Source organism: Tinamus guttatus, unplaced genomic scaffold, assembly GCF_059628265.1.
Source record: "Tinamus guttatus ecotype Peru unplaced genomic scaffold, ASM5962826v1 Tinamus_guttatus_pri_ptg000203l, whole genome shotgun sequence".
Taxonomy (NCBI): Eukaryota; Metazoa; Chordata; class Aves; order Tinamiformes; family Tinamidae; genus Tinamus; species Tinamus guttatus.
In genome coordinates, this window is record NW_028288737.1 from 304,071 (window position 1) to 330,459 (window position 26,389).

The 26,389-nt window shown below is 42.1% G+C and overlaps 1 protein-coding gene across 2 annotated transcripts; it reads left to right on the forward strand.

The window, feature by feature from the left end:
- The first annotated feature begins 161 nt into the window (after positions 1 to 161).
- AFG3L2 (AFG3 like matrix AAA peptidase subunit 2) lies at positions 162 to 23,091 on the forward strand. Of its 2 annotated transcripts, none has more exons than XM_088524062.1 (17): positions 162 to 284; positions 3,123 to 3,222; positions 3,677 to 3,745; positions 5,157 to 5,272; positions 5,896 to 6,048; positions 8,036 to 8,110; positions 9,638 to 9,762; positions 12,217 to 12,490; positions 13,083 to 13,220; positions 16,533 to 16,686; positions 17,377 to 17,484; positions 17,611 to 17,736; positions 18,683 to 18,793; positions 18,977 to 19,092; positions 20,055 to 20,255; positions 21,562 to 21,756; positions 22,110 to 23,091. In XM_088524062.1, exons 1-17 carry the CDS (start codon positions 162 to 164, stop codon positions 22,347 to 22,349), a joined length of 2,424 nt encoding a protein of 807 aa, XP_088380188.1. In that variant the 3' UTR covers positions 22,350 to 23,091. The 2 variants fall into 2 exon arrangements, with proteins under 2 accessions (XP_088380188.1, XP_088380189.1); XM_088524063.1 differs by having other exon boundaries at positions 9,641 to 9,762.
- Positions 23,092 to 26,389: the final 3,298 nt, after the last annotated feature.

Below are 26,389 nucleotides of genomic sequence, written 5' to 3' on the forward strand. Positions count from 1 at the left end.
CGGGGCCACCGAGGGGGCGGGGCCCGCACGGGGTCCTCGGGGCGTAGGGGCAAGGCGCGCGGCGGCGTGATGACGTCAGGCGCCGCGCGGGGGGGCGTGGCGGCGACGGCGGCGCAGGCCGGTGGCGGCGGCCGGCGGCCGGCGGCGGGTGCGGTGGGGCCATGGCGCAGCGGTACCTGCTGCTGGCGCGCGGCGGGCGGCGCCGCGGCCTTCCCGGGCTGCTGCTGCAGCAGCTGCTGGTCTGCGGGCGGGGCCCGCCGCGCGCCCGGCCCTGCCTGGCGCAGGTGAGAGGCCGGCGCAGGCCCCACGGCCGTTGGGCCCTGTCGTTGAGCGGGGGGAGGGGAGTGTTGCCATGGTGACGCGCGAGGCACCCCCTCCTCTACCCCCCCCGCGGCGGTGGCTCCCTCGGAGCGGGGTTGGGGCCTCGGCCGAGGCTCCCGGGTCGGGGCCTCCCCTTCCGGGCGGCTCTGCGGGGCCGTGCGGGGGGGCCAGGCGGCGCCGGGGGGTAAGGCGGGAGGGGGAAGGGGGCTGCTCCCAGCTCCGTGTTGGGACGCTCGGAGCTGCACGCGCCTTGTCCTCGTCACCTCGCGGCGGGTGACAGGAGGCCTGCGCCGCTGGTCGGGAACCGGCAGCTGGGAAGTTTCTGGGTTTCCTTGGGCGAGTTCCTTGATTAGAATGCAGAGCGGTTGTACTTTCCTGCTTATGAAGGTTATTGCTGGGATAGTAGATAATTGTGAGATAAATGTGTTTAAGGACATCTGTAACTTATACTAAGAAAAAAAATAGATGTTTTGGATGACTCTGTGCCAGAGGAAAAAAGAAAATGTATGTTTATCTGCTCAATGCTCCTTTGAAGCATTTTCATCCCTTAATGCAAAAGGGGCTGAAGGGTTGTTTTCCAGTACATGGCCCAATGCAGCCACGTTGCTACCAAAGCATCCTGTGAAACCATATTTTGCTTCTTTCGCTCTTGCTTGAGCAGTAGGTGTGTTACATCAGCTAAGGTTGCCCTGGCATTGCTACTGCCAGCCAAGCTCTTTGCGAGAATCAATGCGATCAGTTCCCATGCTGGTGACTTATATATTAAAAAGAAGAAAAAAAAAAGAAAAAAGAAAACTCCAGACATACAAGCTGTGAGACATTCCCACTGATGCAGTTCTGTGTTTGGATTTGTGGAGTGCCGTGCAGAAAGGATGTGTTTTCCAGATCACGTGTGTTGACTCGGCTAGATCTGTAGGCAGTGTAAAAAGGTAGGCTGACCAGCCTTAGTGAGGTGATCTACAAAACATGCCATAAATTCAGCTGTTCCTTTTTCTTCTAAAATCAATAGTTCTCTTGCATCTCTGCATGTTATCTTGAAAGGCAGCTATGATGTCTTTTTCTCTTAAAACTGAGGATTTTGTAGGAGCAGTTCAGCATAAACCAATTCTGTTAGTTAGGTCTGCCCTGTGGTGGGTTTTGTTGTTGTTGTGTTTTTTTTTTTTTTTTTTTTTTTGGTCTGTTTATCCTGTAGCAGACTAATGACATGAAGGACAGTATCATCGGACATAGCTTTGATTTTTCATCCGTTGCTTCTTTTACTGCCTCCTAGCACTTGAGCTGTATATAGCTATCTTCTTATATATGCATATGTCTGTCTGTCTGTTTTTTTTCAACCGCACCAATCTATCCCACTTCTCCTACAGCCTCTTCCAGGAGCGCATGTGCTCCTTGTCCTTGTTGGATGTTGTGGTTTATTGGAGCTAGTAGCTCTGGGGTGGATGAGGCATTCTCCAGGCTATCTGCACCTGGCATGCTTTACCTGATCAGTAAAATATCCTCTTGAATTTTTAAGTGCCTAGCTTGATTCAAAGACCTACAGTGGGACAAATTAATGGCTTAAAAATTGTTCGTACCTCAGTCTGTAGGAAAAGCAAGCATTGAAGCCCGTTTGGGACATTCCTCTTGTTTCCTCTAGGTGGAACTAGATGGCCCTTCACAAGAAAACCTCATCTGTGTTCTCCTTTAACAAGGTGGGAGGAGAAGCTCCTAGGCAGGAAACTTCAGGAGAGTTAATATTCAACTCTCAATACGCCAGCATTCCTTGGGTGCTCTTAGCATGGTACCTGGTATCCTGCAGGCTTGTTCAACAGGCAAGAATAAGGGGGTTGTCTGCAGCCGTTCTGAGTTGCATGAGCCCCAGATGGATGTTTGCTGTCATGCAGGGGTGCCGTGAGTCATGCGCCCAGGACCATAACTCATCCTGAACCCGGGACCTGCTGCTCTTATCTTTACAGATTCCCTGGCTCTCCAGATAAGTTGATCTTAATCAAAAGGAACAGAAGGAAACTGAGCACTCCCTTGCGGCCAAGAGAGTAGAGGCAGAAATATGAGGGGTTTGATTAGAAAACATTTTCTAAAAAGTGTGGAAAAAGCTCAGGAAGCACATAAACTCTTGCTTTTATTTTCTTGCTTAGATACATGTGCTTTTTCTCTGGAAGAAAGCGAGTTTCTAATCTGTAATGAACTTGTAATTTGCACTGAAGTGTTCTGTTAGAATATTTTTCTTATGTAATATAAAATTTACTTTAAATTACTGTTTCCTTTGTTGCTCTTAAATAGCTGTAATCAACTTGTCTTGCATCAGAGTATGATTTTTTTTTAAGTGAATATCAGCCTGCATAGCGATTTAGGTCTTCCATTTGACACATGGTTTCTTAGCTATATATGAGCACAGTTTGACATACCCCTTTCTCTTGATTTCCAGCAGATCTTTCATAAATAGAAGTAAATCTCTTAATTTTTCCTTTGAGAAAAGTCGCAGTTTTTTCACAAGGTATCCTGTAGGGTAAGCCTAGGAGCAATTAGTCTTTCTCTTTGATCTGTTCTGTCAGTGAATTATGAATAAAATAAACATTTGCTCATTCTGGAAATTATCCATTTGATCTTTTTTTTTTCCCCACGATTTTATTGTTTCGTGTCCATTTTTTGTTGGAATGGGATGGAATGAAAAATTTTACAATGGACTTTGTAATATCTGTCTTGTAGCAGTTCTGGACTTTCAGAGAGCTTGAAGATTTTTGCAGCACCTTTCATTGTTTTTATATATATATTTTTTTCTTTCTTTTTTTTTTTTCTTTCAGCTCCGTGACAAAGTTACCCCTGGCGCTACTACTGACAGAAGTACTGTCTTGGCAAGTGTAATTGCTGCTTGCAGAAGGCTGTTCTGCCAGCCTCCAAAAGGTGACTATAGCTTCACTTGCTGAAGAGAAGCAGCGTGCTGAGAACTGCATTTAAGTACAGTTTAGGTTTATTGTTTCATGGGCAGTCATTTTTTTAGTTAACTAGTCATTAATCTTAAGATGGGACATTGATTTATAGTATTTCTAGGAGCTATTAAAGATGAGTGACTGCAGTTTGCTTCACTTTATGCAGTACAATGAACTAAGTTTGTCTCTGATTTAATGGACAGCTTGATGTTAGGTAATTAAATAAGTCATGATTATTCTTGTTAAGAGTGATAGATTTATTTATGGGAGCCTTGTAGAGCTTTTGAACCAGAAGGCACGAGCAAGACCATTTTTGCAATTTAGATGTTTCTACCTTCTTTCCTGCTGTACACAGTCAGCCTGTGATTACTGAAGTGTAATGCTAGAATTAAAAACTAATAATGAGCTTTCTTTCTCTTTCTTAATAGGATTTGAGAAATATTTTCCCAATGGGAAGAAAGCAAATGGAACTAAAGGTTCAGCTGCAGAAACAAAAGGTACAAAAAACCTGCTTGATTTCAGTTCTTTTCTTAGAATATGCATTCATTAAACTTTCAGCAACATCCTGTGGGCTTGTGAGGTGGGTGGTTTGGGTGTTTTTTTTTTCTTTCTTTTTTTTTGTCATCTTCATTGAAGCTTTACCAGATTAGTTTAAGACAAAAAAAAAACTTTTATAACATTTTTTGCTTTCATATTATATATTATACTTACTTTCCCTTATGTTCCTGTTGGACTGCTGTCCATAATTTCTTTTGTCACAGTAATCATATATTTAGATTATAATCTACAGGTATAGTTCTGAACTTTTCCTAGCACAAACTAAAATACCCTTTCTTGATGTAGTTGGTAACCAGAATTGACATTTTGGATGAGAAATTACCATTTCTGAGTAGCTAGAACCGAACATGTAGCCTGTTGCTTGAAAGAGGAGATAGGGCTCCGTCTGGGAGTGCCACTGCTTCCTTTGAAGAAAGGAGAGAGGAGCAAGAAAAGAAAAAACGGCAGTAGCAGCCATTCTGTCATACCAGAAATCTATATAACTGCTCTTCCAGAGAAAAGGAGAAACGTCAAGCCTGGGAGCTCGTGTGAGAGTAGTAATAGGAAGAGCACTTTCCTTTTGGCTTTGTGTGATAAAATGTAAAATCATGCAGCAATACCCAACAATCCTGAAGGAGCTAGGTTGGGTACTGGAATGAGTGCGTGTTGGTGTTGTGCTCCATCTTGTAGTCTTGGATAAGTGTTGAATGTGCCTTGACACATGACATTGCATTACAATGTGCCATGCAGACCTCCTCGAGAGCTGGGTGAGTAGAGGCTGATGATGATGAAGGTGAACTCCTCAGCCCTAGGAGGCTGATACCATGTTGTGCTTGTCCCTAGCTTGTTAAACAGGGCTCCAACCTTGCATTTCAATGCACCCAGACTTTAGAAGGAGCAGAGCGTGACTCATGGGGTAAATTATGGTGGGAGAAATTACTTAAAGCTTGTAAAATATCATCCACAGATAAATCTTTCACATATCTTGGATTAGCACAGTAGAAATGCAATTTTCATGTAGTCTCCATAACATCCTTCTTTCTCTGTTTGGGTCATTTTTGCTTCTTGGTGTCCAAGTATCATCAGTTACACAGTTAACAGAACACTTGTTTTTAACTGCGGGCTATAGGTGCCTCTGCCAAGTGATTAACTACACCTCTGTTTAAGGAAATGCAGTTCTCCAGGAGACTGCATACTCTTTAAGTATCATAGCACTAAACTCATTTTTTTCAGGTGAGCTCTTCAAAATGAAAATGACTATAAAATAAAAATGAGTGTGAGGTTGGCATAAGATGTAGAAATAATAAAAAAGTATGAAAAGGTGTGAATAATTAAAAAGTAATCATTTATAATCTATTTGTCTCTTGCTAGAAGCAAATCAAGCTAGTGCACGACAGCCTTCTGGGAGTAGCAGTGGAGGAGGTGGCAGCGGTGGAAAAAAAGGTGGCAAGAAAGAAGACACTAACTGGTGGACCAGGTTACAGAAGGTCTTGCCTCTCAAATATCCTTCTTTGTAGCAAATATGTTCTCCCCATGAAATCATTTCCAACTTTTTTGCTATCTAGGGTCGTGTTTGATGATCCTAGATTTTCCTTAAGCCTCCTGTGGTGTGGCAGGCCACCATGTATTTCATGGTAACTATCTCTGAGTGACTCCCAACTCAATTTCGTACTCGGATCTCTTGACCGTCTCTTCAGAGGCATCTTGACCCTTCATTAACTGACAGAGGAACCTTAATAAAATTTTAAGATACAGGAATATGGTTGCTAGGGGTCAGTATTCTTCTAGCAAAGCCTTAAAAGTTTCATATTTTGTCTCAATATGTCATTTTGAAAAATTCTGTTTAACCCACAGTGCAAAATGCTAACATTTCTAACCTTAATGGAATATATGCATAAGTTCTTTATTCTTTTTTTTTCTCCCAATTTCTCTCTGAGCTGGTTAGCTGTAGCATGAGAATTATAGTAGCTGATGCTGCCCATATTTTTTTTTCCCATCCTTCCTATCCTTTTTGTAGATCTTGCATGTAGTTCTGATAGGCAGAGAAAGATGTTTTAAAGCAGAGAAGAAAAGGCTGAACAGAGATAATTGTTGTGCTCCTTTCTCCTAGGGTGACATTCCGTGGGATGTCAAGGAGTTCCGCATGTATGTTGTGGGAAGCTCGTTTTTCTGGACCATGGTTGTATACTACTTCTTCTTCAGGGTCCCTGGGAGAGAAATCACCTGGAAAGACTTTGTCAATAACTACCTTTCTAAAGGAATGGTGAGTAGTCAGAATCAGACTGAAAAATCGATGCGCTGAACATGATACTAGCTTTCCTTACTCTTTTCTACTTTCCTAATTGTGCATAACTTAAGCACTTTTTAAGCCTGTGTTTTGTTTCTTTGTTTTCTTTTGTTTGTTTGTGTGGCACTTTTTTTTTTTTTTTTTTTTTTGGTGGTGGTTTCATTATTTAAACCAGTTCACCGTGGGGTTTGAGTGGCAATGCTTATGGAAAGGTGGAAGTAGAGAATGAGACAGTCCCTTCTGGGTCAGTAAATTGGCATAACTATTGTAAAAGTCTCCTTTATTTGTTTTTACTCTTTTATTTCCTATTTTATCTTTGCGTAGAGGCACTAAGGGAATTGCAATCATTTTTATCATCAGTATCCTATCTCTCTGTATAACTTCGCAGCCCTCTGCAGTTGGAGTAGGTAGGTCAGTGATACTTCCAAGTTCAGAGAACTGAATGTCTTGCACAGGCCCTTTCCACTTCAGGAAGCCACCAGTTCTTTGCTCGTTACCTACATCTCTTTAGCTTCTCCTGTAGCTTTGGAAAACGTGGACTTGCTTCCTCCTTTAGGTTCCTGCATGCTTCCTGCCCTCCTGTTGCTTTCATAAGCTTCTGGGTAGATTGCTTCCTACCTTTCATTATCTTAGGGCTCTATGCAGAGCTGCCGTCTCTGCCTCCCTGCTGCTGCCTGGACCGCTGTCTTGCAGTCCTGTCCTCGCTCGCAGCTGCGTGTATCTTGCCAGGAGAACTTGCTGGTTGTCCTTGTTGTGGAACAGTAAGACTAACTCAGCAGAAAGAGCAGTGTGACTGTTACAGTGAACGAAACCTAAACCTGGGTTGTGGAAAACAATTATGCAAGTGGCTTATTGCACAAAGCCAGGAACAGTCCCTCGGGCCTCCGTAAGAGGTAGTCTGGATATGGAGATAGGTGAAATATGTAGCTGTCAAAAGCTGTGGCTTGCCGTATATGTAGGCAATTATTATTATATATACCCACTCTTTTGCCCTAGCGGTCGTCAGTTAAGGTGACAAAGGCATTAGCACAACCAGGGTTATGCACTCTGCAAAGCTGATTTGGGGGTCTTAACTCATATTTGGCTTCAATTCTACTGGAATTGAAATGGAACCTTTTTTGTGAGCTCAGGGAGCTTTTGCTAACCTGGGTGCATTTTGAACCCAACTTGTAGAGTGTTGCTAGTTCTAAGTTCTTTAGGGATGCTGAAATCAGTTAGTACATGGAAAAAGGAAGAAGAAATGGAAATAAGCTGTCCTGCTTCATATTACTGGCTTTGGCAAACTACATGACTTCTGAAGAAATGCTGTCAAATTTAAGAAGCTACCAATTTGAAGCTTTTTTCCATTTCAAAAAAAAATCTTGAATTTGCAATTGAGCTCTTAATTTTAGTTTACGTGGTGTCTGTTTCCATAACCATTTTTTAAATCTAATTGATTTTATCATGTTTTATGTGGTAGTACAGGAAAGTCTTTTTTCAATAGGAAAACAATTCTAAAAGTCACTCTACCTGTGACTTGATCCGATGGAGGTGAGGGGCAGGGTAGGTGGTATGTGATTCTTTTTTGTTTTTGTTCTAGGTATGGAACTGGCTTAAAAAATATGAAGTCTTCTGTTTCTTCTAATGTCTGATCACATGCCCGATTCCCGCTTTTTGGAATTCGTGGAAGTGAATTGTAATAGAAATTAGTTTGAAACTTTTTGGGGTTACATGTATCTGAAACCATTCAGATTAGAGAGATGGAATTCACTCATCTGTGTTTTTATGAAGAGTAAATGTTGATACCTCACCTACTGGCAAACTTGTAGATTGTGGAGCCATCCTGACCTTCAACATGATTTTTTTTTTTCTTTTCTCTCTGGAAAGCAGAAGAACAGGCTCACACAGGGGGTACCTAGATAAGCTAGCTGTGATGGGAGAGCTCTGTGCTCGAGCATATCACAACTTCTTTTTCTTCCCACAGGTGGACAGGCTTGAAGTGGTAAACAAGCGCTTTGTTCGAGTGGTCTTTGTTCCAGGAAAATCTCCTCACGACTGGGTAAACATTTGTTTTTAATACATGAGGCATTAAAACATCAAAGACGATTCTTTACCTGAAGTTTGATGCAGAAAACTTGGTCTAGGAGCGTTAATAGCCTCGCAATCTGAAGTATTTTAAGTCTTTTGTTATATTATCTAGCATAGTATGTTTGTCATTTTACTGTGTTGATCATGATTTGTCCTGAAGATGTCCAAAAACAATGGCATATTACAAAATCAATGTACAGTTGTAGCTACTAGTTCCTTCCCAGTGCCATAGTCTTACAGGAAATACAGAACATAAATCTTTCTTCTTCTAATGTGTGTATCTGTAACTACTCTTCTTTTCCATCTCCACAAATGTAACAGAGAAAAAAATATAACTGGCTAGGATACTTTTTGATTTTCAAATAACTTTGTTTCCATTTGATTCTATTGCCCTTAAAGCTAAGCTAAGCGTCCAGTTTCTTGGCGGGGGAAGTTAGTGTGTGTTTCAGGGAATTCTCTTTCACAGTAACACAGGGAGAAGGAGATTAAAGTTCTCCAAAGAATACTACTTAGAGGCAAGTAAGTTTTCTCACTTAGAAAATAAATGAAAAAGATTCATGTATGTAGACGTGAAAAGTTGAAAAGTTTATTTTGAATGTAGTGTCTGGTGGTTTCAGTCCTGTTTAATACACAGGGAACACTTTTTTTTTTTTTTTTTCTTCTTCTTCTTCTCTGTCCCTTACTGACTTGCCGAAACAAAGTCTGCAAGTCCTTCCAGGGTAAAGTGAAATTAGCAGCAGTTACTTCATCAGTGGGTTTCAATGAGATTTGTTCCTCAGACTTACTTATATACCTACTCTTTAGCCCACATACCATCAGCTGCTTCAGTTTCTCAATAAGCTGATATTTAGGGCTGTGTTTTTTTTTTTTTTTTTTTTCTTCTCTCTTACTAGAGTAAATGGGGGCAAGTCAGGCAAGTCACTGTGCAAAGAGGAAAATGTTCTTGAAAAAGCCCCACTGTCAGCACTGTTTCAAAGCAGTGTCTCCATCCATTTTTTTCCTAATTTGGAAATAAGTGCATCCTGTGCTTTGGGAAGGTAACTGTTTCTGTAGAGGTAATGTAGCCTTCAGTAGTTACATTTGTCTTTCTTACCTGAAAGGTTGAGATCTTCAGGTGAAACAGCTGTGACTGCTGATTGCTGACTTATTGCTCTGTTGCTGTCACTGCTAGCTCCCTTCTAAATATCTGCTTACCTACTCAACTTCCACTTGTCTCTGGAGAAAATGTCAGGGTTTCAATCTATTTTAAGTGCACAAAAACTGTTAGGCCTATGATTTCTACAGAAGCCATGACAATGCACAGTGTGTTCTGGATGATGGATCTTATATTTATTAGGTGTACCTTATGAGGTAACTTAAGTCTCTAATTGATGTAATTTTTTTTGTGTGTGTGTGTCTGCATCTATCCTGGAAATTGCATGCATATGTGTTACAAGTTAGCTTGTAATAAAGCTGAAGTAAAATGAGGCACTTTATGGTGATCTTTGCTTTCTCTTAGCAGTACGTCTGGTTTAATATCGGTAGTGTGGATACCTTTGAACGGAATCTTGAAACTGTGCAGCAAGATCTGGGCATAGAAGTGGAGAACAGATTACCTGTAGTCTACTCAACAGAAAGCGATGGGTAAGAAGCTGTTTAAAAATAGGAGTCTTGATGAGAAATAGTCTTCCTTCCACTAGGAAACTGAAGCTGTGAGACACGCATACATGTTGTTGTATTACACTAGGTGGCACTGTTATCAGAATACTGAACATTTTGTTTTTATCCTTTAATGTTAATTGTCACAGGACCAATTCAGTACTCTATCTCTGTTTTTTTTTTTTTTTTTTTTTTTTTTAAGTCATGTCTTCTTTAAATATAGCTTTTTATCACATATATCCTTACCTGCACAATTGATCCTTCCCCCAACTGAGTTGTAACAGAGCAGGAATCAACACAGCAGAGCAGTCAAGCTCCAGAGCTGGCACTCTATACGTAGAGTTTGAGTGGACAAAATATAAAGTAGAGCTATAGCCTGTTGACTGAGATCTAGCAGGCACCAGTTCCTGCCCACAAATTCAGCAGAGGTCTGATTACCTGGTCTTGCAAATGGCAAGATATTGGTGATTAAGTAAATCATGCTATCCTGCCTGTTGTCGGGTGCTAGAAGATATGTCATGCTTTTAATCTTTGAAGTAGTTAAGAAAAATACTGATAATTCCTGTTTTATGGCAATTTTGCTACCCAAGTAGGGAATATAATGGTTCCAATATGTGTTTGCATTCTTTGATCTTCTGTACAGAGCAGAGACTACAGAACTTCTCTCCTGCTAGTGCCTGTGAAATAGCTGTGGTCTATCAAGAAATCCAATCATGGATCTAGTAGCTCGTATCACTAACAGTATGTGCTTGGCTGCTGTGTCTCTATTCTCATTCTGGACATTGTGTTTATTTGGATTTTGGGGGAAGGATGGGAAGTCTGATTTACTTTTCTAATTCATTTTACCAAGTTGCTGCCTGTTTGTCTTTGTGGTAGCAAGGAGAAATGATGCCCTTAACTCTAGAGCATCCTGGGACCTAAGATACAGGATTTGTGTTCCCTGCAGACTCTCTCTGCCACATTTCTGTGTTTCTCTCTAAAGAGACATGTTGTCAAGGTCAGTGTATTACCTAACTGGTCAAGTCCCTACTTAAAGAAAGTGTAGTTGAGCAAAAGCTGTGCTTCTGCATAGAGGATGCTCGTCAGCCTCATGATCCACAGCGTAGCCTGGGAAAAGTGTTTCAGCTCCTGTATTCTCTCAGCCTCTCTTTTTACTCATTAGACCATTCTTCCTTGGCCTCGGTCTCTAGCCTTCTCTTCAGTGTCTCTTCTCTGTAGGATTTCTGTTTTATAGGATTTCTAGCTTTGCCCCTGCAACGCTGTGAGAAAGGTAGGAGAGCAGCAGCTATAAGATCTTGATACTGCTTTTCAGTGCCAGATCAGGATCTGCGGAACACTGTGAGGCAGTGAAAGTCACATTTACCCTTTTCAATCTGTAAATCCTTTGCTCCCTTTTGGTAATGCTGCCTCTCTGCATTTTATTTTGCTGACTTGGTGGAACTTCCACTGGGCTGTTCCTTGAAGATTTGAATGAAAAAAAAACCTGTCGTAATAATGAGAACTGTGTTGATACTAGGTTGTGTGTGCTGTAGAGAGCTATACTAGAAGATTGGAGGACAGTCAGGAATGATAAGCAATGGAAGGGAAATCAGAAAGGAAAATACCCTCATGGAAAGGAGATACAGACATTGAAAGAAGAAGAAAGTGTTAAAAGGGGAGCCAGAACTAGGGGAAGAATGATGAGTATAGGGTTTTTTTTGAGAGAGAAATTCCTGCTTGAAAGTGTAGTATATTCCAGGTGTGTTACTTAGTACAACTTATTTGGACAATATAACCACTTCCATAACTAATCTTGTGCATGGGAAGTGACTAGTAGATGGTTACTGGAGAGCTCCTGTTACTAGGTAATACACTCTGCTTCCACAGTCACCACTGTTGCTTGTCGTGCTTGGTTTAAACAGAAAACAAAATCCCAAACTGTTCCTCCTTAAACATCAAATATAAGGAAGTGTTACCTTGGCAGGTTGTTAATTTACATTTCCCAGGATTGGGGGTGGGTGGAGTGCAAAGGAGTTGGAATTCCAACTTTTCTTTTAATTGTATTTATAGCAGACTTTTCAGTTTGACTTATGTAATTAAGACTTGTTTGTTTGTTTCCAGTTTTATTTTTACTATTTTCCAAAGTGAACATCTTGCTAAAATATCATAAATCTACAAGTTTTATTGGTCCTGCATTTATTCAGGGTTGCTTATGGTGAAGCCAACACTTTGCAGACATTATCATATGCAGTAATGAATTTTGAGTAATATACGTGTCTGTGAAATAAAGTTAGTCTCATCAGGACTACTAACTTTGGATCTGTTGGATCTAGTAGCTCATACCACTAATTATAAGCATTTTAATGCCCTTCTCTATCTCATTCTTGATATTTGTTTGGATTTTGGGAGGAAGAATAATGTTGTGTTTTTTTTCTTCTTTGTTTTTGTTTTTCTCCTCAGATCCTTTCTCCTGAGTCTGCTGCCTACGATCCTGATCATTGGCTCTTTGCTGTACACGTTGAGAAGAGGCCCTGCCGGCTTAGGTCGAGCAGGACGGGGAATGGGGGGACTCTTCAGTGTGGGTGAAACCACAGCTAAAGTTCTTAAGGATGAAATAGATGTGAAATTCAAAGACGTAGCTGGCTGTGAGGAGGCCAAGCTAGAGATAATGGAGTTTGTTAACTTCCTGAAAAATCCCAAGCAATATGAGGATCTGGGAGCAAAAATCCCCAAGGTAAGGGAGCAGGGAGTTAACAGGTGAGGACTTGATCATCCTGGTAGCGTTTCTAGATAGTCTGGTAGGCTAAAATGTTACAGCTTGCGCTTTACAGCTTTTCTGCTTTTTTGATCTCTTTGGAATTGGGAAAAAAATGAATAGGCAGTAAGGATCAGCAGTAGATACCTGGTGCTATAGGTTTGTGTGTGCTTCTTCTCAATATGGAATGATACATAGTGTATGTATGTACTATACTGTTGCATACAGCTGTTAGTTGTCTGTCACCTGTGCTGTAGCAAGAGCTGCCTACTCCTGTTCTTTTTTTTTTTTTTTTTTTTTCTCCCTGTGTTTGATCAAAGTAGTTTGAAGTTCCTCTTTCTATAAATCTTAAGTAATTGTGGCCATGTTGTACCTATTTCTTCTCCTCAAACTAGTTTAAATGAGAGCTCAAATTTCAGTTTCCGTTCCTCTGCTTTGTTTCTTTACACAATTCTGTGACTGTAGTGAGGGAAAAGCTGCTGGACTTAATATCATAGCACATACAGGATGATTAAATTGTTGTTGTTCGGAGTTATGTTTTCATGAGGAAATGTACCTGTTTTTCTTGCAGGGGGCCATTCTGACAGGTCCTCCTGGCACTGGGAAGACGCTCCTAGCTAAAGCCACAGCCGGAGAGGCGAACGTACCGTTTATCACAGTCAACGGCTCGGAGTTCCTGGAGATGTTTGTTGGTGTGGGTCCAGCTAGAGTAAGTTTTTGACCTTGCTCTGTTATTTCAGTGCTGCTTGTTGAAAGGTCGTTGTCAAGGCTGGTAGGCAGAAGTTTGGCTATAGCTGAAGTTCTGTCATCTATACAGATTATGTGGCAAGTAATGCTAGAGGTCTGCCTAAATAATCTTAAAGTCCTAAATAGATGGACTTTTTGGAAAAGGAGCCAAAAAGAGTAGTTCAGTATCTGGTTTCGGGCTGTGTGGACCTTTACCTGTGTGCAGGAACTTAACAAAACAGAACTCTCAAGTTTTACTCCAAAGTAAATATGTAACTGGGTTAGAAATATGCAGTCAAATAGACTGTTCCTCTGGGAATGCCTCCTCCTGCTTGAAATCTGTTGTATTTCTTCAAAGAACTTTGCTCTCTTTGTGAGGTCAGACTCTTAAATATAAATAGTTGTCTGGGGCATACAAATATGATTTTGGTTGAAATGAGAGTCCAAGGGTCAGGGATGGAGATATCCATCTCTTTCCCTCTGCTTATGTCGTGCTATTTGCAAACCTTAAAACTACCGCTTAAATTTTTCATGCCTTTAAGAGAATTATTATTTAGTAGTGTTAATTTTGTAAGCCATTAATTTTCACAGTGCATGTTCTTTAATAACTTTTAAAACAAGCTATTTTAAATGACTTTGTTGTAGTATATCCATTTTTCCTTTTTTCAATACAGCTACATTTCAAACAAACTTTGAAAACTATCTTTCACTATCTAGGAAGGGAACATACGTTAATCTAGCTCAAATCTGCTAATTTGAAATACTCCGTATGTTAGACACTATTAAGATTCTATAAGTGGCTGGTAGCACCAGTGGATAACGCTTCTTCACAAGTCCACATCTAGATCCTGTTTCCCATAGCTTGTAACTTGACCAAACTCCAGCCATCTTGTCTTAGACCTTGAAAACTGTACTTTTAAGCTGTCTTGGTTTTCTTGTTTTGGGGGAGAAAGGGCTTTGGTTTGAGAAAAAGAGTTAAGAATTGCTTTGTCGTTTCTACACAGAGTCTTAAGGGAAGAATATCCTGGTTTATTCATGTTTAAAAACAAATTCTGCTGGTGCTAGATGGAAATGCTCTAGTCTCAATTTATGTTTGAAACTTATCAGGGAATGTGTGCAGCTTTTGCTCAGTAAAAGATTGCCGATTTTTTTCAACTAAGCTTTAGAAGCTTTGAAATTTTTTTTTTGTATGTTCAAACTTGTTTGAAGTTGGCAGATAAACTTTCCCAAGATTTCCTTCTTACTATGTTTTCACAGCGGTGTGAGCATGTTCCTACGTTCTTCTCAGTAGCCTAGATCTCCTTTGGTGATCTCTTGAAGGACTTTTCCCCTGGAATAGTAGAGAGTGGGAGACGATGCTTGAACCCAGGTAGTTTGGGGTTTCCTGGGAAGGAGGAAAAAGGAAATGAGGAAAGGGTTAGCTGGAGGCTTAGACCCACAGCTTGAAAGTGGGAGGAACAAATGCTGGTTTAGAAATGCAAATGCAGGAGCTGGTTTGGTGTAAAGACTTGTGAAGACTTGTATTCTTGGGAGTAAAGAAAAAGGAGGGAGCCTGAAACTGTGTAAAGAAATTGACAAAAAGAGCTACAACAGAAGGGAGAGGGCAGGGTCTGAGAGCAGGGAGAGGGCTGGAGAGGCTGATAAGGGAGATGAAAAGATGGGTGCTGACCAAAAAAGGGCTCTTTCTGAAAGCCAGGGCTCTGGAGGTTGTGATTAGGTAGGAAAGGTGGATGGGACTTAAAAGGGTGTGTGAGGTTCAAAGGGCTTTACTGAGGAACAGCAACAAAAGAAACAGATTCGTATCCTCTGGAAAGCTTTGGGTGTCCAGAAGCAGTGCGCATACTGTTAGTTACCAGCTGTCAGCACATGCTCAAAAAGGAGAGTGTCCCCAGCTTCCTCTGCTCACCTGTGTAGATGACAGTCACCCTGTAGTGCCGAGTGACGTCTGATACAAGAGCTGCTGCTTGGACTCAGGATTTCAGCGTCCTGGCTGGTCACTTGTGATGTCTGTAGAATATAACAAGCATGCGTGGAGGGGTTGTTTGCTCGATTTCGTTTGGTTTCACTTCCTATAAGTTTGGGTTATTAATAATACTAAATCAATTGTTCCTAAGCGGGGATAAGCTAGAACTAAAACCATTTATACGGCCTTGGTTCGCACACTTTATGCCCACACATTGTGTTAATTTTCAGTTCTGTTGCTTGGGGAAAATAGCTCAGTGTTTTTTTAAATCTGTTGCTTACAAAGCAAAAGGTAAGAGCTCTGTTTGAGCTTCTGGCACTTTTTCCTGGTTTGTCATGGCCCCTTTATGCCTTATTCATTGTCTCTTACTCCAGCTGTTTCCACAGCAGAATGACTTCCTTTATGCAGCAAAGCTTGCTGCCCCAACAGGCATCCTTCACATCTCGGTTGCCTTTGGAGAAGGCTGCTCTAATTGTGGCTGCAGCACACTGAGAGCAGAGCTCTGAGCTGCGCACTGCTCTCACCCACGTCAAAATTCTTCCGTAATTCTTCATTCCCTGCCCCTTGCTGCTGGCTCGCTCAGGCTCTAGGTCGATCTGCTCACGGAGCTGGGTCAGCAGGCCCCTCTGATACAGGGTGCTCTGCTAGCGCAGGCAGCGCTGGATGCAGCTGATCGCTGCGCTGGGACCACTGCAGGGGGATTTGGTGGATAGCACCTCTGCTTACTGCAACTTAAAAGTCCAAAAACTTGTTCTGGTGCTTGCTGATCTTTCAGGTTGTCTTGCTTTTCCCAAACTTCTCAGGGGAAGTTAATTTAGCTGCAGAATAGATCCTTAGAGGTGAGTTCAGGTTTTCTATCCTGTATGAATGGGAGAGAGGGTGGCTAAGAGTCAGTATTTATGGTAGCGTGTTGTTAAATGAGTGCTTACAATTATGCTTTTTAAGACTTAGCAAGCCTGCTGTGAGAGTTATGTCATTGTCCTAACTGCAGGACAAGCCTGAAGTTTTTTATTTGCTTGAGGAGAATGGTTGTGTAGCAGCATTCCAGTTTTGCTTGTGATGCCACGTGCTAAAGAGCTTCTAAGAGAGAAACCCTGCCAGCATGGTGCTGGCCCCCAGGCATCCACCTTAGTGCATTTTAACTGTGAAATAACTGCAGTGGTGACTTTCATGGCCTGGAGAGGAAGAGCTGCTGGGAGACTTTCAAACACTTGCTGCAAAAAACAGTGGCTGCAGTGATAGTGTTGCTGGTGTTGCTTTCCACACAGGTACCTGCTGTGCACTGGGCAGTGACCGCCTATAAACTCATGTACATTCTGTTCTCTTGTCAAGGTCCGAGACCTGTTCTCTCTTGCTCGTAAAAATGCCCCTTGCATTCTCTTCATCGATGAAATCGATGCGGTGGGAAGGAAGAGAGGAAGGGGCAACTTTGGAGGGCAAAGTGAACAGGAAAACACTCTCAATCAGCTGCTCGTGGAGATGGATGGTAAGTACTTAATTTCTAATTTGCATTATAGTAATACGGGTCTGCTCATATTTTCATAATTTAAGTGTAGACTGAGCTGATAGCTACCTTAATGCAGCTGTAGTTCTGGGTATGAGGAGGAAGTGTACGTGTGCGGCAATGGAGGAACACAACTAATATACTTGTTCAGACTTCTTAATAAGGACTTGGGTTCTAATGTAAATGAAAATGAGCCTGTTTTTGCTTCCTGCAAATGAAGAAAGGTGACTCAGTTTGCTGTAGCCTGATTTTGTCCAAAAAAAAAATAACACAGCTTCTTTGCACAGATTCTTTGTCAAAGTTGAATAGGAATGAAAATCTCTGTGAGAGGGCAGATACATGTACAAAGCCAAAGAAAAGGACACCAGCCTGCTAGCCATGTTCATCTTGCAGTTTCCGGAGCACTTAGTTTATAGTTGTGTTTTTCTGGAGATAAGCTAGGATTTGATACAGTGCTTCATGAAGTAGAGCCCCCCAGGCACTTTTTGCTTGTTATGAAAGCTGAACAGTGCTCTAATAAATAGAAATAGGTCCAACTTTGGGGTTGGTTATTTGAGGTGTCATTTCTGCGGTCCTGTAAGACCTGTCTTCCTGTTTCTGCTTGCTTTTTCTTTGTTTTGTTTTCCTCCTGGGAAATCATATTTACAGACTTTTACTGTGTTTCTTCAACAGGATTTAACACAACCACAAATGTAGTCATATTGGCAGGGACTAATAGGCCAGATATTTTGGATCCTGCTCTAATGAGGCCAGGACGTTTTGACAGACAGATTTACATTGGTAAGTTTATCTGCATCACTATATACTTCTCCATATTTAGAAATCACTGCAATTGTTTACCTGTGTAATTTCTTACATGCACTCAAAAACATGTGCAGAATAAATACTTTCCTTTTAATCTTAAAGGACCCCCAGATATAAAAGGAAGAGCATCTATTTTTAAAGTCCACCTTAGACCTCTCAAGTTAGATGCAGTCTTAAACAAAGACAACCTAGCCAGAAAACTTGCTTCACTGACACCTGGATTTTCTGGTAAGTGATCATTTTATGCCACTGTTCCTCTGCATTAACTATGTTAGCTGTAGGTATTTTATTTCCCTGCTGCTTGTATTATTTCTTGCATCCAGGCTCTTGACTGGCTGTCTTTATATATAAATATTTATATTTTACTTTATTTACTGATGCACCATGAAATTCTTTTCGCCTGTTTTGAGTTAGTGAAGGTCTTATGTTTGTCTCTATCAATGCATGTGACATAGCAAGCAAATCTTTAGCAGAAGCATTCCAGAAATGCCTTTACCTACTGCTACAGAAGACTGGCTTTATTTTTGTAGGGTTTATGCATGCATTCTGTAGTAGGGGGGGGATTTCTATTTCTGGATACTGAAGCTTTTTTATGGAAGATGTACTTGTAACATTTTATTTAATTAGAGATGGATATGAAGATATGAAAACTTTCTGTGATGGTTTGGAATTTAATCCATTTAAAATCCATATCGACAGATAGTTGAACCCTCAGTTGTCTTATGGGTTACACAAATGATCTTTGTGTAAAGACCTGATAGTCTTCATCTCTAGCAGCTGCAGTGTGCCTTTTTTTTGCCCCCCTTTGAACTAAGTTATCTCTGCAGCAGTACTGCAAATAATGTACTTATGTTTCTAGAGGGTATCCTTTCCCAGCAAGACCTGAGCTATATTGGATCCATAAGCAGGAAACTTGGCCTGCTAACTCTATACTAGTCTAAGCATAGTCTGCAGAAAAAATGCAGAAGTTAGAACATGCTGTTCTAGTACTTCACTGGTAATAAACTTAAAATATGCATTAAGGAATTACAGTATATGTAATTGTTTCAGAGAGCATTACTTTAAATCTTTAGGCTCTGTGAGAATCTGTAGAAATCCAATATTAGATTTTCTCAGTGCTAGACCATGAGATAAAATTGTTGAAAATAAGCAACTCTCTGCTGCCTGTCTTTAGGTGCCGATATTGCTAATGTCTGTAACGAAGCTGCTTTAATTGCTGCCAGGCATCTCTCGGATGCTATAAACCAAAAGCATTTTGAGCAAGCGATTGAAAGAGTTATTGGAGGTAGGTTAATTGAGTAAGTCGCTCCTCAGCTTTTTGTTCGTTTGTTTTTGCTTTGATGTATTCTAGTTAAGGGCGGCTTTTTGGATACCTTTAGTTTGGCTTGGGCTTGCTGGCTCTCTCTGCACGAGATTTCAGTGGAGAAAGGTTTGTCTGTAACTATTAACTGAATTTTATTCTTTAAAGGTTTGGAAAAAAAAACTCAAGTACTGCAACCAGAGGAGAAGAAGACTGTAGCGTACCACGAGGCAGGGCACGCAGTAGCAGGATGGTTTTTGGAACATGCTGACCCACTCCTAAAGGTGAGGGAAATCAACTGGAATAAGGAGTTGCTGTATAGTACGGGTCGTGTTTTCTTCTGTTGCTGTTTTGTTTTTTCTTGATGTTAGGAAGGTATTAAAATGAACAATCCCACAAGAGAGAGTGTGTAGCGTAGTGGGCACTACTAGTGTACAGTCAATGCACTACCCTGGTTCACCTCTCACAGCTTTGCTGTGACTCTGCTGCCTCCAGGGTGATGGGGGCTCATAGTGCAAAAGACCCGGAGAAGTGAAAGGGACTGAGTCTTCTCATGAGGCTGCCTGCCTTGATATCTGCTTTTTCTCCAAGGCTTTCAGACCTAAGGTTTAAAAAACTGTATGAAAGGTTGCTCAGGTAAATGCATCTTCGGGAATATCGCTGTAAAAATATTCATCTAGAGACTAAAATGTTGATTTGAGTCTTGAATAAAAAGCTTGACAAATTGTAGGTCAAAAATGCCCCCATCTTCTGAATTTGCTTTAATTATCAGTTAAGTGTGTTCTTAATCTTGTCTGGTTTAAAAGACAAAACTTACACTTAAACAATTTATTGTTGGAAACAGAGGAGTTAATAAGCACGGAGGTTTCTGGCTATGCTGTGATTCCGAGTACCAGAGGTGCAGCAATGTTATGTCTGCTACAGAATCCTTTAAACCCAGTATGTAATTTGAAAAGACTTCTAGATTCCCATGAACAGATTCAAAATGTCAGGGCATCCTTTCGAATGGAAAAGGTGTTCCAATGGTCTCGCTGCTGGAATACCTTGCTTTCCAGGTATTCTAGGAGTTTGGACCCTGTTTCAAGCTCGCTAGGGCTTTTAGGGGTAAGTCACAATGAAGCCAAAACTGTAAATAGAAATAATGTCTAGTTCAAGGATTGCCATGGTGGGGATTGTGATGTTTAAAAGCTAATAGCCGAAGAATGCTTTAGAGCAAATCCTCACCTTCTGTGAATTCTCCCTGTAGGTATCTATTATACCACGTGGTAAAGGCCTGGGCTATGCTCAGTATTTACCCAAGGAGCAATATCTTTATACCAAAGAGCAGCTGCTTGACAGGATGTGCATGACCCTGGGAGGACGCGTGTCCGAGCAGATCTTCTTTGGGAAAATTACAACAGGAGCCCAAGATGACTTGAAGAAGGTGACCCAGAGTGCATATGCTCAGGTACGTGCTCATCTTCTTAGCTGGCACTGCAGTTTCCAAAGGATGTGGTTTAATCATGTGTGCCTCTCAAAGGCCCGCTTTAGTAAAAGATGACATGACTAAACGTGCAGCTGTAGTACAGAGATGATGATGATTCGTGTATTTTTATCATACAGTCATATAATAGAAATCAGAATTGTAACAGATTGCATTGGGCTTTGATTAGTCTCTTACATCCCTACAGGAACATGTATCCTCCAGTTGCATTCAAATTTGTGGCAACTGTGTACCCTAAAAATTTTATTTAGGATGCAGGTTTGGTTCTGTGATTTTTCTTTTACTCTTGTCCAGTTTAAAGAGCTGCTTTGGATTCACATGTGTAATTAAACCCAGAAAACCTTGTTTATAAGCAGTTTGCTGACAACTGAATGCTGGTGAGATTAAGACACTAGTTAGTACCACATCAACTAGTACAGATGAGTAATCTGAAATCTTATCAATAAAATTACTCCTCTATGTGTAACTCTATGCCTAAACATTCATTTCATTTCTTATACCAATATTGCTTTAGAATACATTTCTGCTGTACAACTCCGCACATACACACGCCCCCACCCCATACCTGCCTTATGACTTCCTATACACTTCTTGTTGCTGCCTTTCTGAAAGCTAAATGTGTGAGGAAATTTACTGATGATTTTTCTGCCTTTCCGTCATTCTTGTTCAATTTTAAATAAAAACGTTTAGAAAACATTTTTTTTTCCTCCACAATAAAAACATTGTTTCCAGTGAGAGTTGGGGGTTTAAGGAAAAGTTTCTCTTTGTTATGATGCAGGTTCAGGTACTTGGCTCTAGTGAGGTGATCCTCCTGGATGCTCAGTATATTGTCATGCCTATTTCCATCCTGGAGAAGTGCCACTTTAGTCATCATTAAACTGGTAGTGGCCATGGAGAGAACATGTAAATGAGTTCTAAATAGTCATGTGAATTTTTCTGCCTCTGCTGTGATAAAATGCAGCTTTTGAAACCTTTTGAATTGGATTAACTTATCTGTTTCTGGCAAAGGAAAACAGTTGTACTACTTAGCGAAGGCTTGTGTATTTTTTGATGCTTAAATAAAGCATTGAGTACATCACAAGAATAACCACTTTAACATGGTGGCATTTGAGTACTTCAGTCTTTAGTTTTTTTTTTTTTTTTTTTTTTTTTTTTGTTATTTCCACTTTGGTAGCCTGTAGTTTTTCAGGAAAGATGGATTTTAGAGAAATTATACTTCCTTTTAGTAAACCCTAAAATCTTTATAATGATTCTTGCTGTTTCCCCGCAGATTGTTCAGTTTGGTATGAATGACAAAGTAGGGCAGATCTCCTTTGATCTGCCCCGTCAAGGAGACATGGTGCTGGAGAAACCCTACAGCGAGGCAACTGCCAGGCTGATAGACGAAGAGGTGCGCACGCTCATTAACACGGCCTACGAGAGGACGCTGGCTCTGCTGCGCGAGAAGAAGGAGGACGTGGAGAAGGTGAGCGCCAGGGTATTTTAGCCACCCAGCTCCAGCTGGTGAACCAGATCAGAAAGTGGGATGTGAAGTGTGGCACACCGACCAAGCTCCCTTGTTCAAGACGGGCACGCCTACATGTATGCACATGTGTAATGGCAGCCGTGGCCCAAGGGGGAGATGCTCTGGCAAATCTTGTAAGCAGGATTTTAAAAATGGTGCTTTTGGTAGTGCATGTGGGGGAAAAAATCACTTAAGTGAGTTCTGAGCAACCTGTTTCTTCCATGAAAACCTAATCTGTTCCGAGCTGGCTAAACCCTTTCTAAGAAAGAGACAAGATGATGTATTTTGTGTGCTGTAACTTGCTGCTCTTCCAGGTGGCTCTACGGCTACTGGAGAAAGAAGTGCTCGACAAGAGTGACATGGTAGACCTGCTCGGCCCGAGACCCTTTGCAGAAAAGTCTACTTATGAAGAATTTGTTGAAGGTACGGGAAGCCTGGAGGAGGATACTTCACTGCCAGAAGGCCTTAAAGACTGGAACAAAGATCGTGAGAAAGAGAAGGAGGAGACAATAGACGAGCAGGTCGCCAGGCACATCAGAGGGGTGCCCTTTTAGCATGGAGCATGTGGTCATGTTGACTTGCAGTCTGGAACTCGCCTAGCGTGTACCTCCAAAACAAAAAAGATATTTATTCAACCAAACTGTATTAGGAATGGGTGGAAGAGTGATGTCAGACAAGGATGTTCTGCTCCCACTTCATGTGTGTGATCATCAGCTCACTGGTAAAGGAGGATCGTCTTTTGTTTGTCAACTGAAGGCACACATTGGATTTGAGCTGCCGTGCAATGCCAGAACTGAACCTCTCAAACTTGGAAATAGTTCAGATTCATGCATAAAATTAGTGGCACTGGTCTCTTTTTTAATAAGCAATCTAATAAAAATTAAAGTTCTGTGATTATTGATCTAAAGCAAAACTGTATGTGACATGTTCCAAAGAGGGGGGAAAAAAAATCATACAAAACGCATTGTTGAATGCTTAGCCAAAAGTCTGGTCTAAATGAAAAAGTACTAGCTTTGCAGAAATACCAGCTCTTTCATCTGACCTAACCTGCCCCTTCATTTTGGTTTTTAAAAGTCTGTTTACAAAGAGCTGCCATGTAAGTTGGTAATGAAATTGGATACCCACTTAAATATCTTAAAATATAGTCATGGTTCTGTGTCTTAAATTAAGTATGAAAATCAATTTGGCTCCTGCAGTTTTAGTAGTCAGTTTTTTTACAGAGTTCTGTAAAATATTGAACATACAAATGTGTTGTGTAAATACAGTTTGAGTCAATAAAATCAGTACTTTTCTGAATGATGTTTGCTGATTTCTTGGCACAGTTTTATTCATAAATACCAAAACTGGTAGCTAAATATAAGGGTGTCAGATCTGCTTAGAGCAGTCCACTTGTGTGTGTCCGCTGTGCATGTGGGGAATCCTGTTCAGAAGGTATGTGACAGGCTTCCCATGCTGGAGGGAGGGAACAGAGTTTGGAGGATGTTCTTTCAGGAGATGGGGGAGAGGAGGAGAAGGAAGGTGGGGGGGAAACTAGAAAGCCTCTCTGGTGGACAAGAAATCCTTTAATGGTATGTTCTTGAGGGCAGGATAAGGGAATAATTGGCAATTGATTCGAGCTTTATGTTTTGACAGGCTGGAAGGCAGGAGGAGGGCAGTGGAGAAGAAAAGATTCTCTGATGGGTCAGGCATAAGCTCTTTATTGCTCCAGTCAGTTGAAACACAGTGTTTATGGAAAGGGCTTTTGCTGCTGCCGTCTGCGCTGTTGCCTGGTGCGCAGCACAGGGGGAGGAGGCAGAAGGTGGCAGTGTGGGGCACGCTGACTGCGCTGCTTTAGGTACCCATCAGCAGCTCTGGGTGCTCTTCTTAGCCACGTCTTAGTAGAATGAGCAATGAACGAGAAAACATCCTCAATAAAACTGGACTTCAAAGTCCATGTTGTTGGAAGCAAAGTTGAGCATGAATGAATTACTGCAATTTGTAAAAACAAAAACCTTAAACCTGACACAGCTGGAGAAGTAATGATGGATGTCTTTAGCTGCGCTCTATTTCCCACATAATCTGCAGTAATGCCTGCAGTTTGCTCTGTTTCTTGTTCAGAATAGGCAAGTTTCAGGCACTGCTGAGGACTGAATACGTGTTTCTGTGATTCTGTGAAAATACTTATGTCCTAAAGGCCAGGGCTCTAACTTTTTTGGGGGCAAGGGACAGGGAGGGAGCAGGTGGCTGGGACACCCCTAACTGTGCTCTTTGCAGTGGCACCACTTGCTGCTGCCTCCCCTCTCCAGGGAGTCTTCTCTCCCCATCCCTGGCTGCTGGGTTGTAAATTCCACCTTTGCTAACAACATAGCAGCTAAATAAGCTTCTGATGACACAGAGGAGGTGCAAGTCTTAGTCCTTGGTTTAGAGCATCAACTTGCTCAAGCTGCTGTCAGTAAATTCTAGTACGTATGTAGAATCACAGAATGCTTAAGGATGGAAGGGACCTCTAGAGATTGTCTAGTCCTACCCCCCTCTTCCAGCAGGGACACCCAGAGCACATGGCACAGGGTGGCATCCAGGCAGGTTTTGAAGATCTCCAGAGAAGGAGACTCCACAACCTCCCTGTGCAGCCTGTTCCAGGGCTCTGTCACCCTCACTGTTAAGAAATTTTTCCTTAAGTTTCTGTGGAACTTTTGATGCTTCGGTTTCCGGCCATTTCCTCTAGTTCGGGGCTATCAGCTACTCCTCCCAGTTTGGTATCATCAGCAAACTTGCTGAGGGAGCACTCTGTGCCTTAATCCAGGTCATTGATGAATAAATTGAACAGGACTGGACCAAGGACTGACCCCTGGGGGACCCTGCTAGCTACAGGCCTCCAACTAGACTCTGCACCATTGATCACCACCCTCTGAGCTCTGCCATCCAGACAGTTCCTAATCCACCTCAATGTGCACTCATCTGTCCCACACTTCCCAGAGCTTGCCCAGGAGGATGTTGTGAGGGACGGTGTCAAAAGCCTTGGTGAAGTTGAGATAGACGACATCCACCGCTCTCCCCTCGTCTATCCAGCTGGTCATTCCATCATAGGCGGCTATGAGGTTAGTCAAGGATGATTTCCCCCTGGTGAATCCATGCTGACTACTCTTGAGAACCTTCTAGTCCTCCACATGTCAGGAGACAACAGCCAGGATGAGTGGTTCCATCACTTTTCCAGGGACAGAGGTGAGGCTGACTGGCCTGTAGTTGCCCGGGTCCTCCTTCCTGCCGTTTTTGAAGATTGGCGTGACATTGGCTTTCTTCCAGTCTCCGGCATCTCCCTCGTTCTCCAGGACCTTTCGAAGATGATGGGAGAGCGGCCTCGCAATAACATCCACCAGCTCCTGCAACACTCTTGGGTGCATCCCATCAAGGCCCATGGATTTGTGGATGTCAAGTTTCCCTAAGTGCTCTCTGACCCAATCTTCCTCTACCCAGGCACCTTCTCTGGTTTCTAGGGCCTGGGATCCCAGAGGGCTGCCCTTGGTAAACACTGAAGGAAAGAAGGCATTCAGTAACTCTGCTTTTTCTCTGTCTTTCATAATCAGGGCACCCACCCCGTTCACCAGCAGACCCATGTTTTTGCCTAATCTTCCTTTTGCCATTGATATATTTGAAAAAGCTCTTGTTATTTTTGACATCCCCGGCCAGATTTAATTCCATTTGTGCCTTAGCTTTCCTTGTAGCATCCCTGCACTCCCTGACAACATTCCTATATTCCTCCCAAGGAGCCTGTCCTTTTTTTCTACTCTATGTATACTGCCTTTTTCTGCATTTTAACAGCAGCTCCTTGCTCATCCACTCAACCAGCTCACGGTTGCTGCAGCCAAGGCTACCCCGCACTGTCCCATCACCAAGTCTCTCTCTATTTGTTAGTACAAGGTGCAGTAGCCTACTTCTCCTCATTGGCTCCTCCACAATCTGTGTTAAAAAGTTATCATCAATGCTCTGCAGAAACCTACAGGAATGTTTGTGCCTGGCTGTGTTGTCCTTCTAGTCGATGTCAGGGTGATTGAAGTTTCGCATGAGAACCAAGGCCTGAGACCATGAAGCTACTTCCAGCTGTCTGTAGAAGGCCTCATCAACTTCCTCATCCTCATCAAGTGGCCTGTAGTAAATGCCTACCGCAGTGTCTCCCACATGAGCCTGCCTTCTAATCCTTTCATTCCAGTTGCTCTCCAACATAAAGAGCAATTCCACCACCTTGCCTTCCCAGCCTGTCCTTCCTAAAAAGCACATAGCCTTCCATAACAGTGCTCTAGTCGTGTGAGCTGTCCTGACATGTCTCTTGCCAACGAGACCATGATGCTGGGGCCGCACACAGATCTCAAGTTCGTCCTGCTTATTTCTCATGCTTCGCACATTGGTGTACAGGTATTTCCGGGAAGTAATTGAGCCTACAGGTTTCCCGGGAGGGGTGAAAGAGACCCTCCCTTGGTAATCATCTCCTATACTCACTTCTCCACTACCATACTCCTGTTGGACACCTTCTGGCTTTGGCTGCATGCCAATGATCGCCCTGTCCATGTAACCTTCCCCATTCCCCTTCTTGCTTACTTTAAAGCCCTCCTAACCAGGT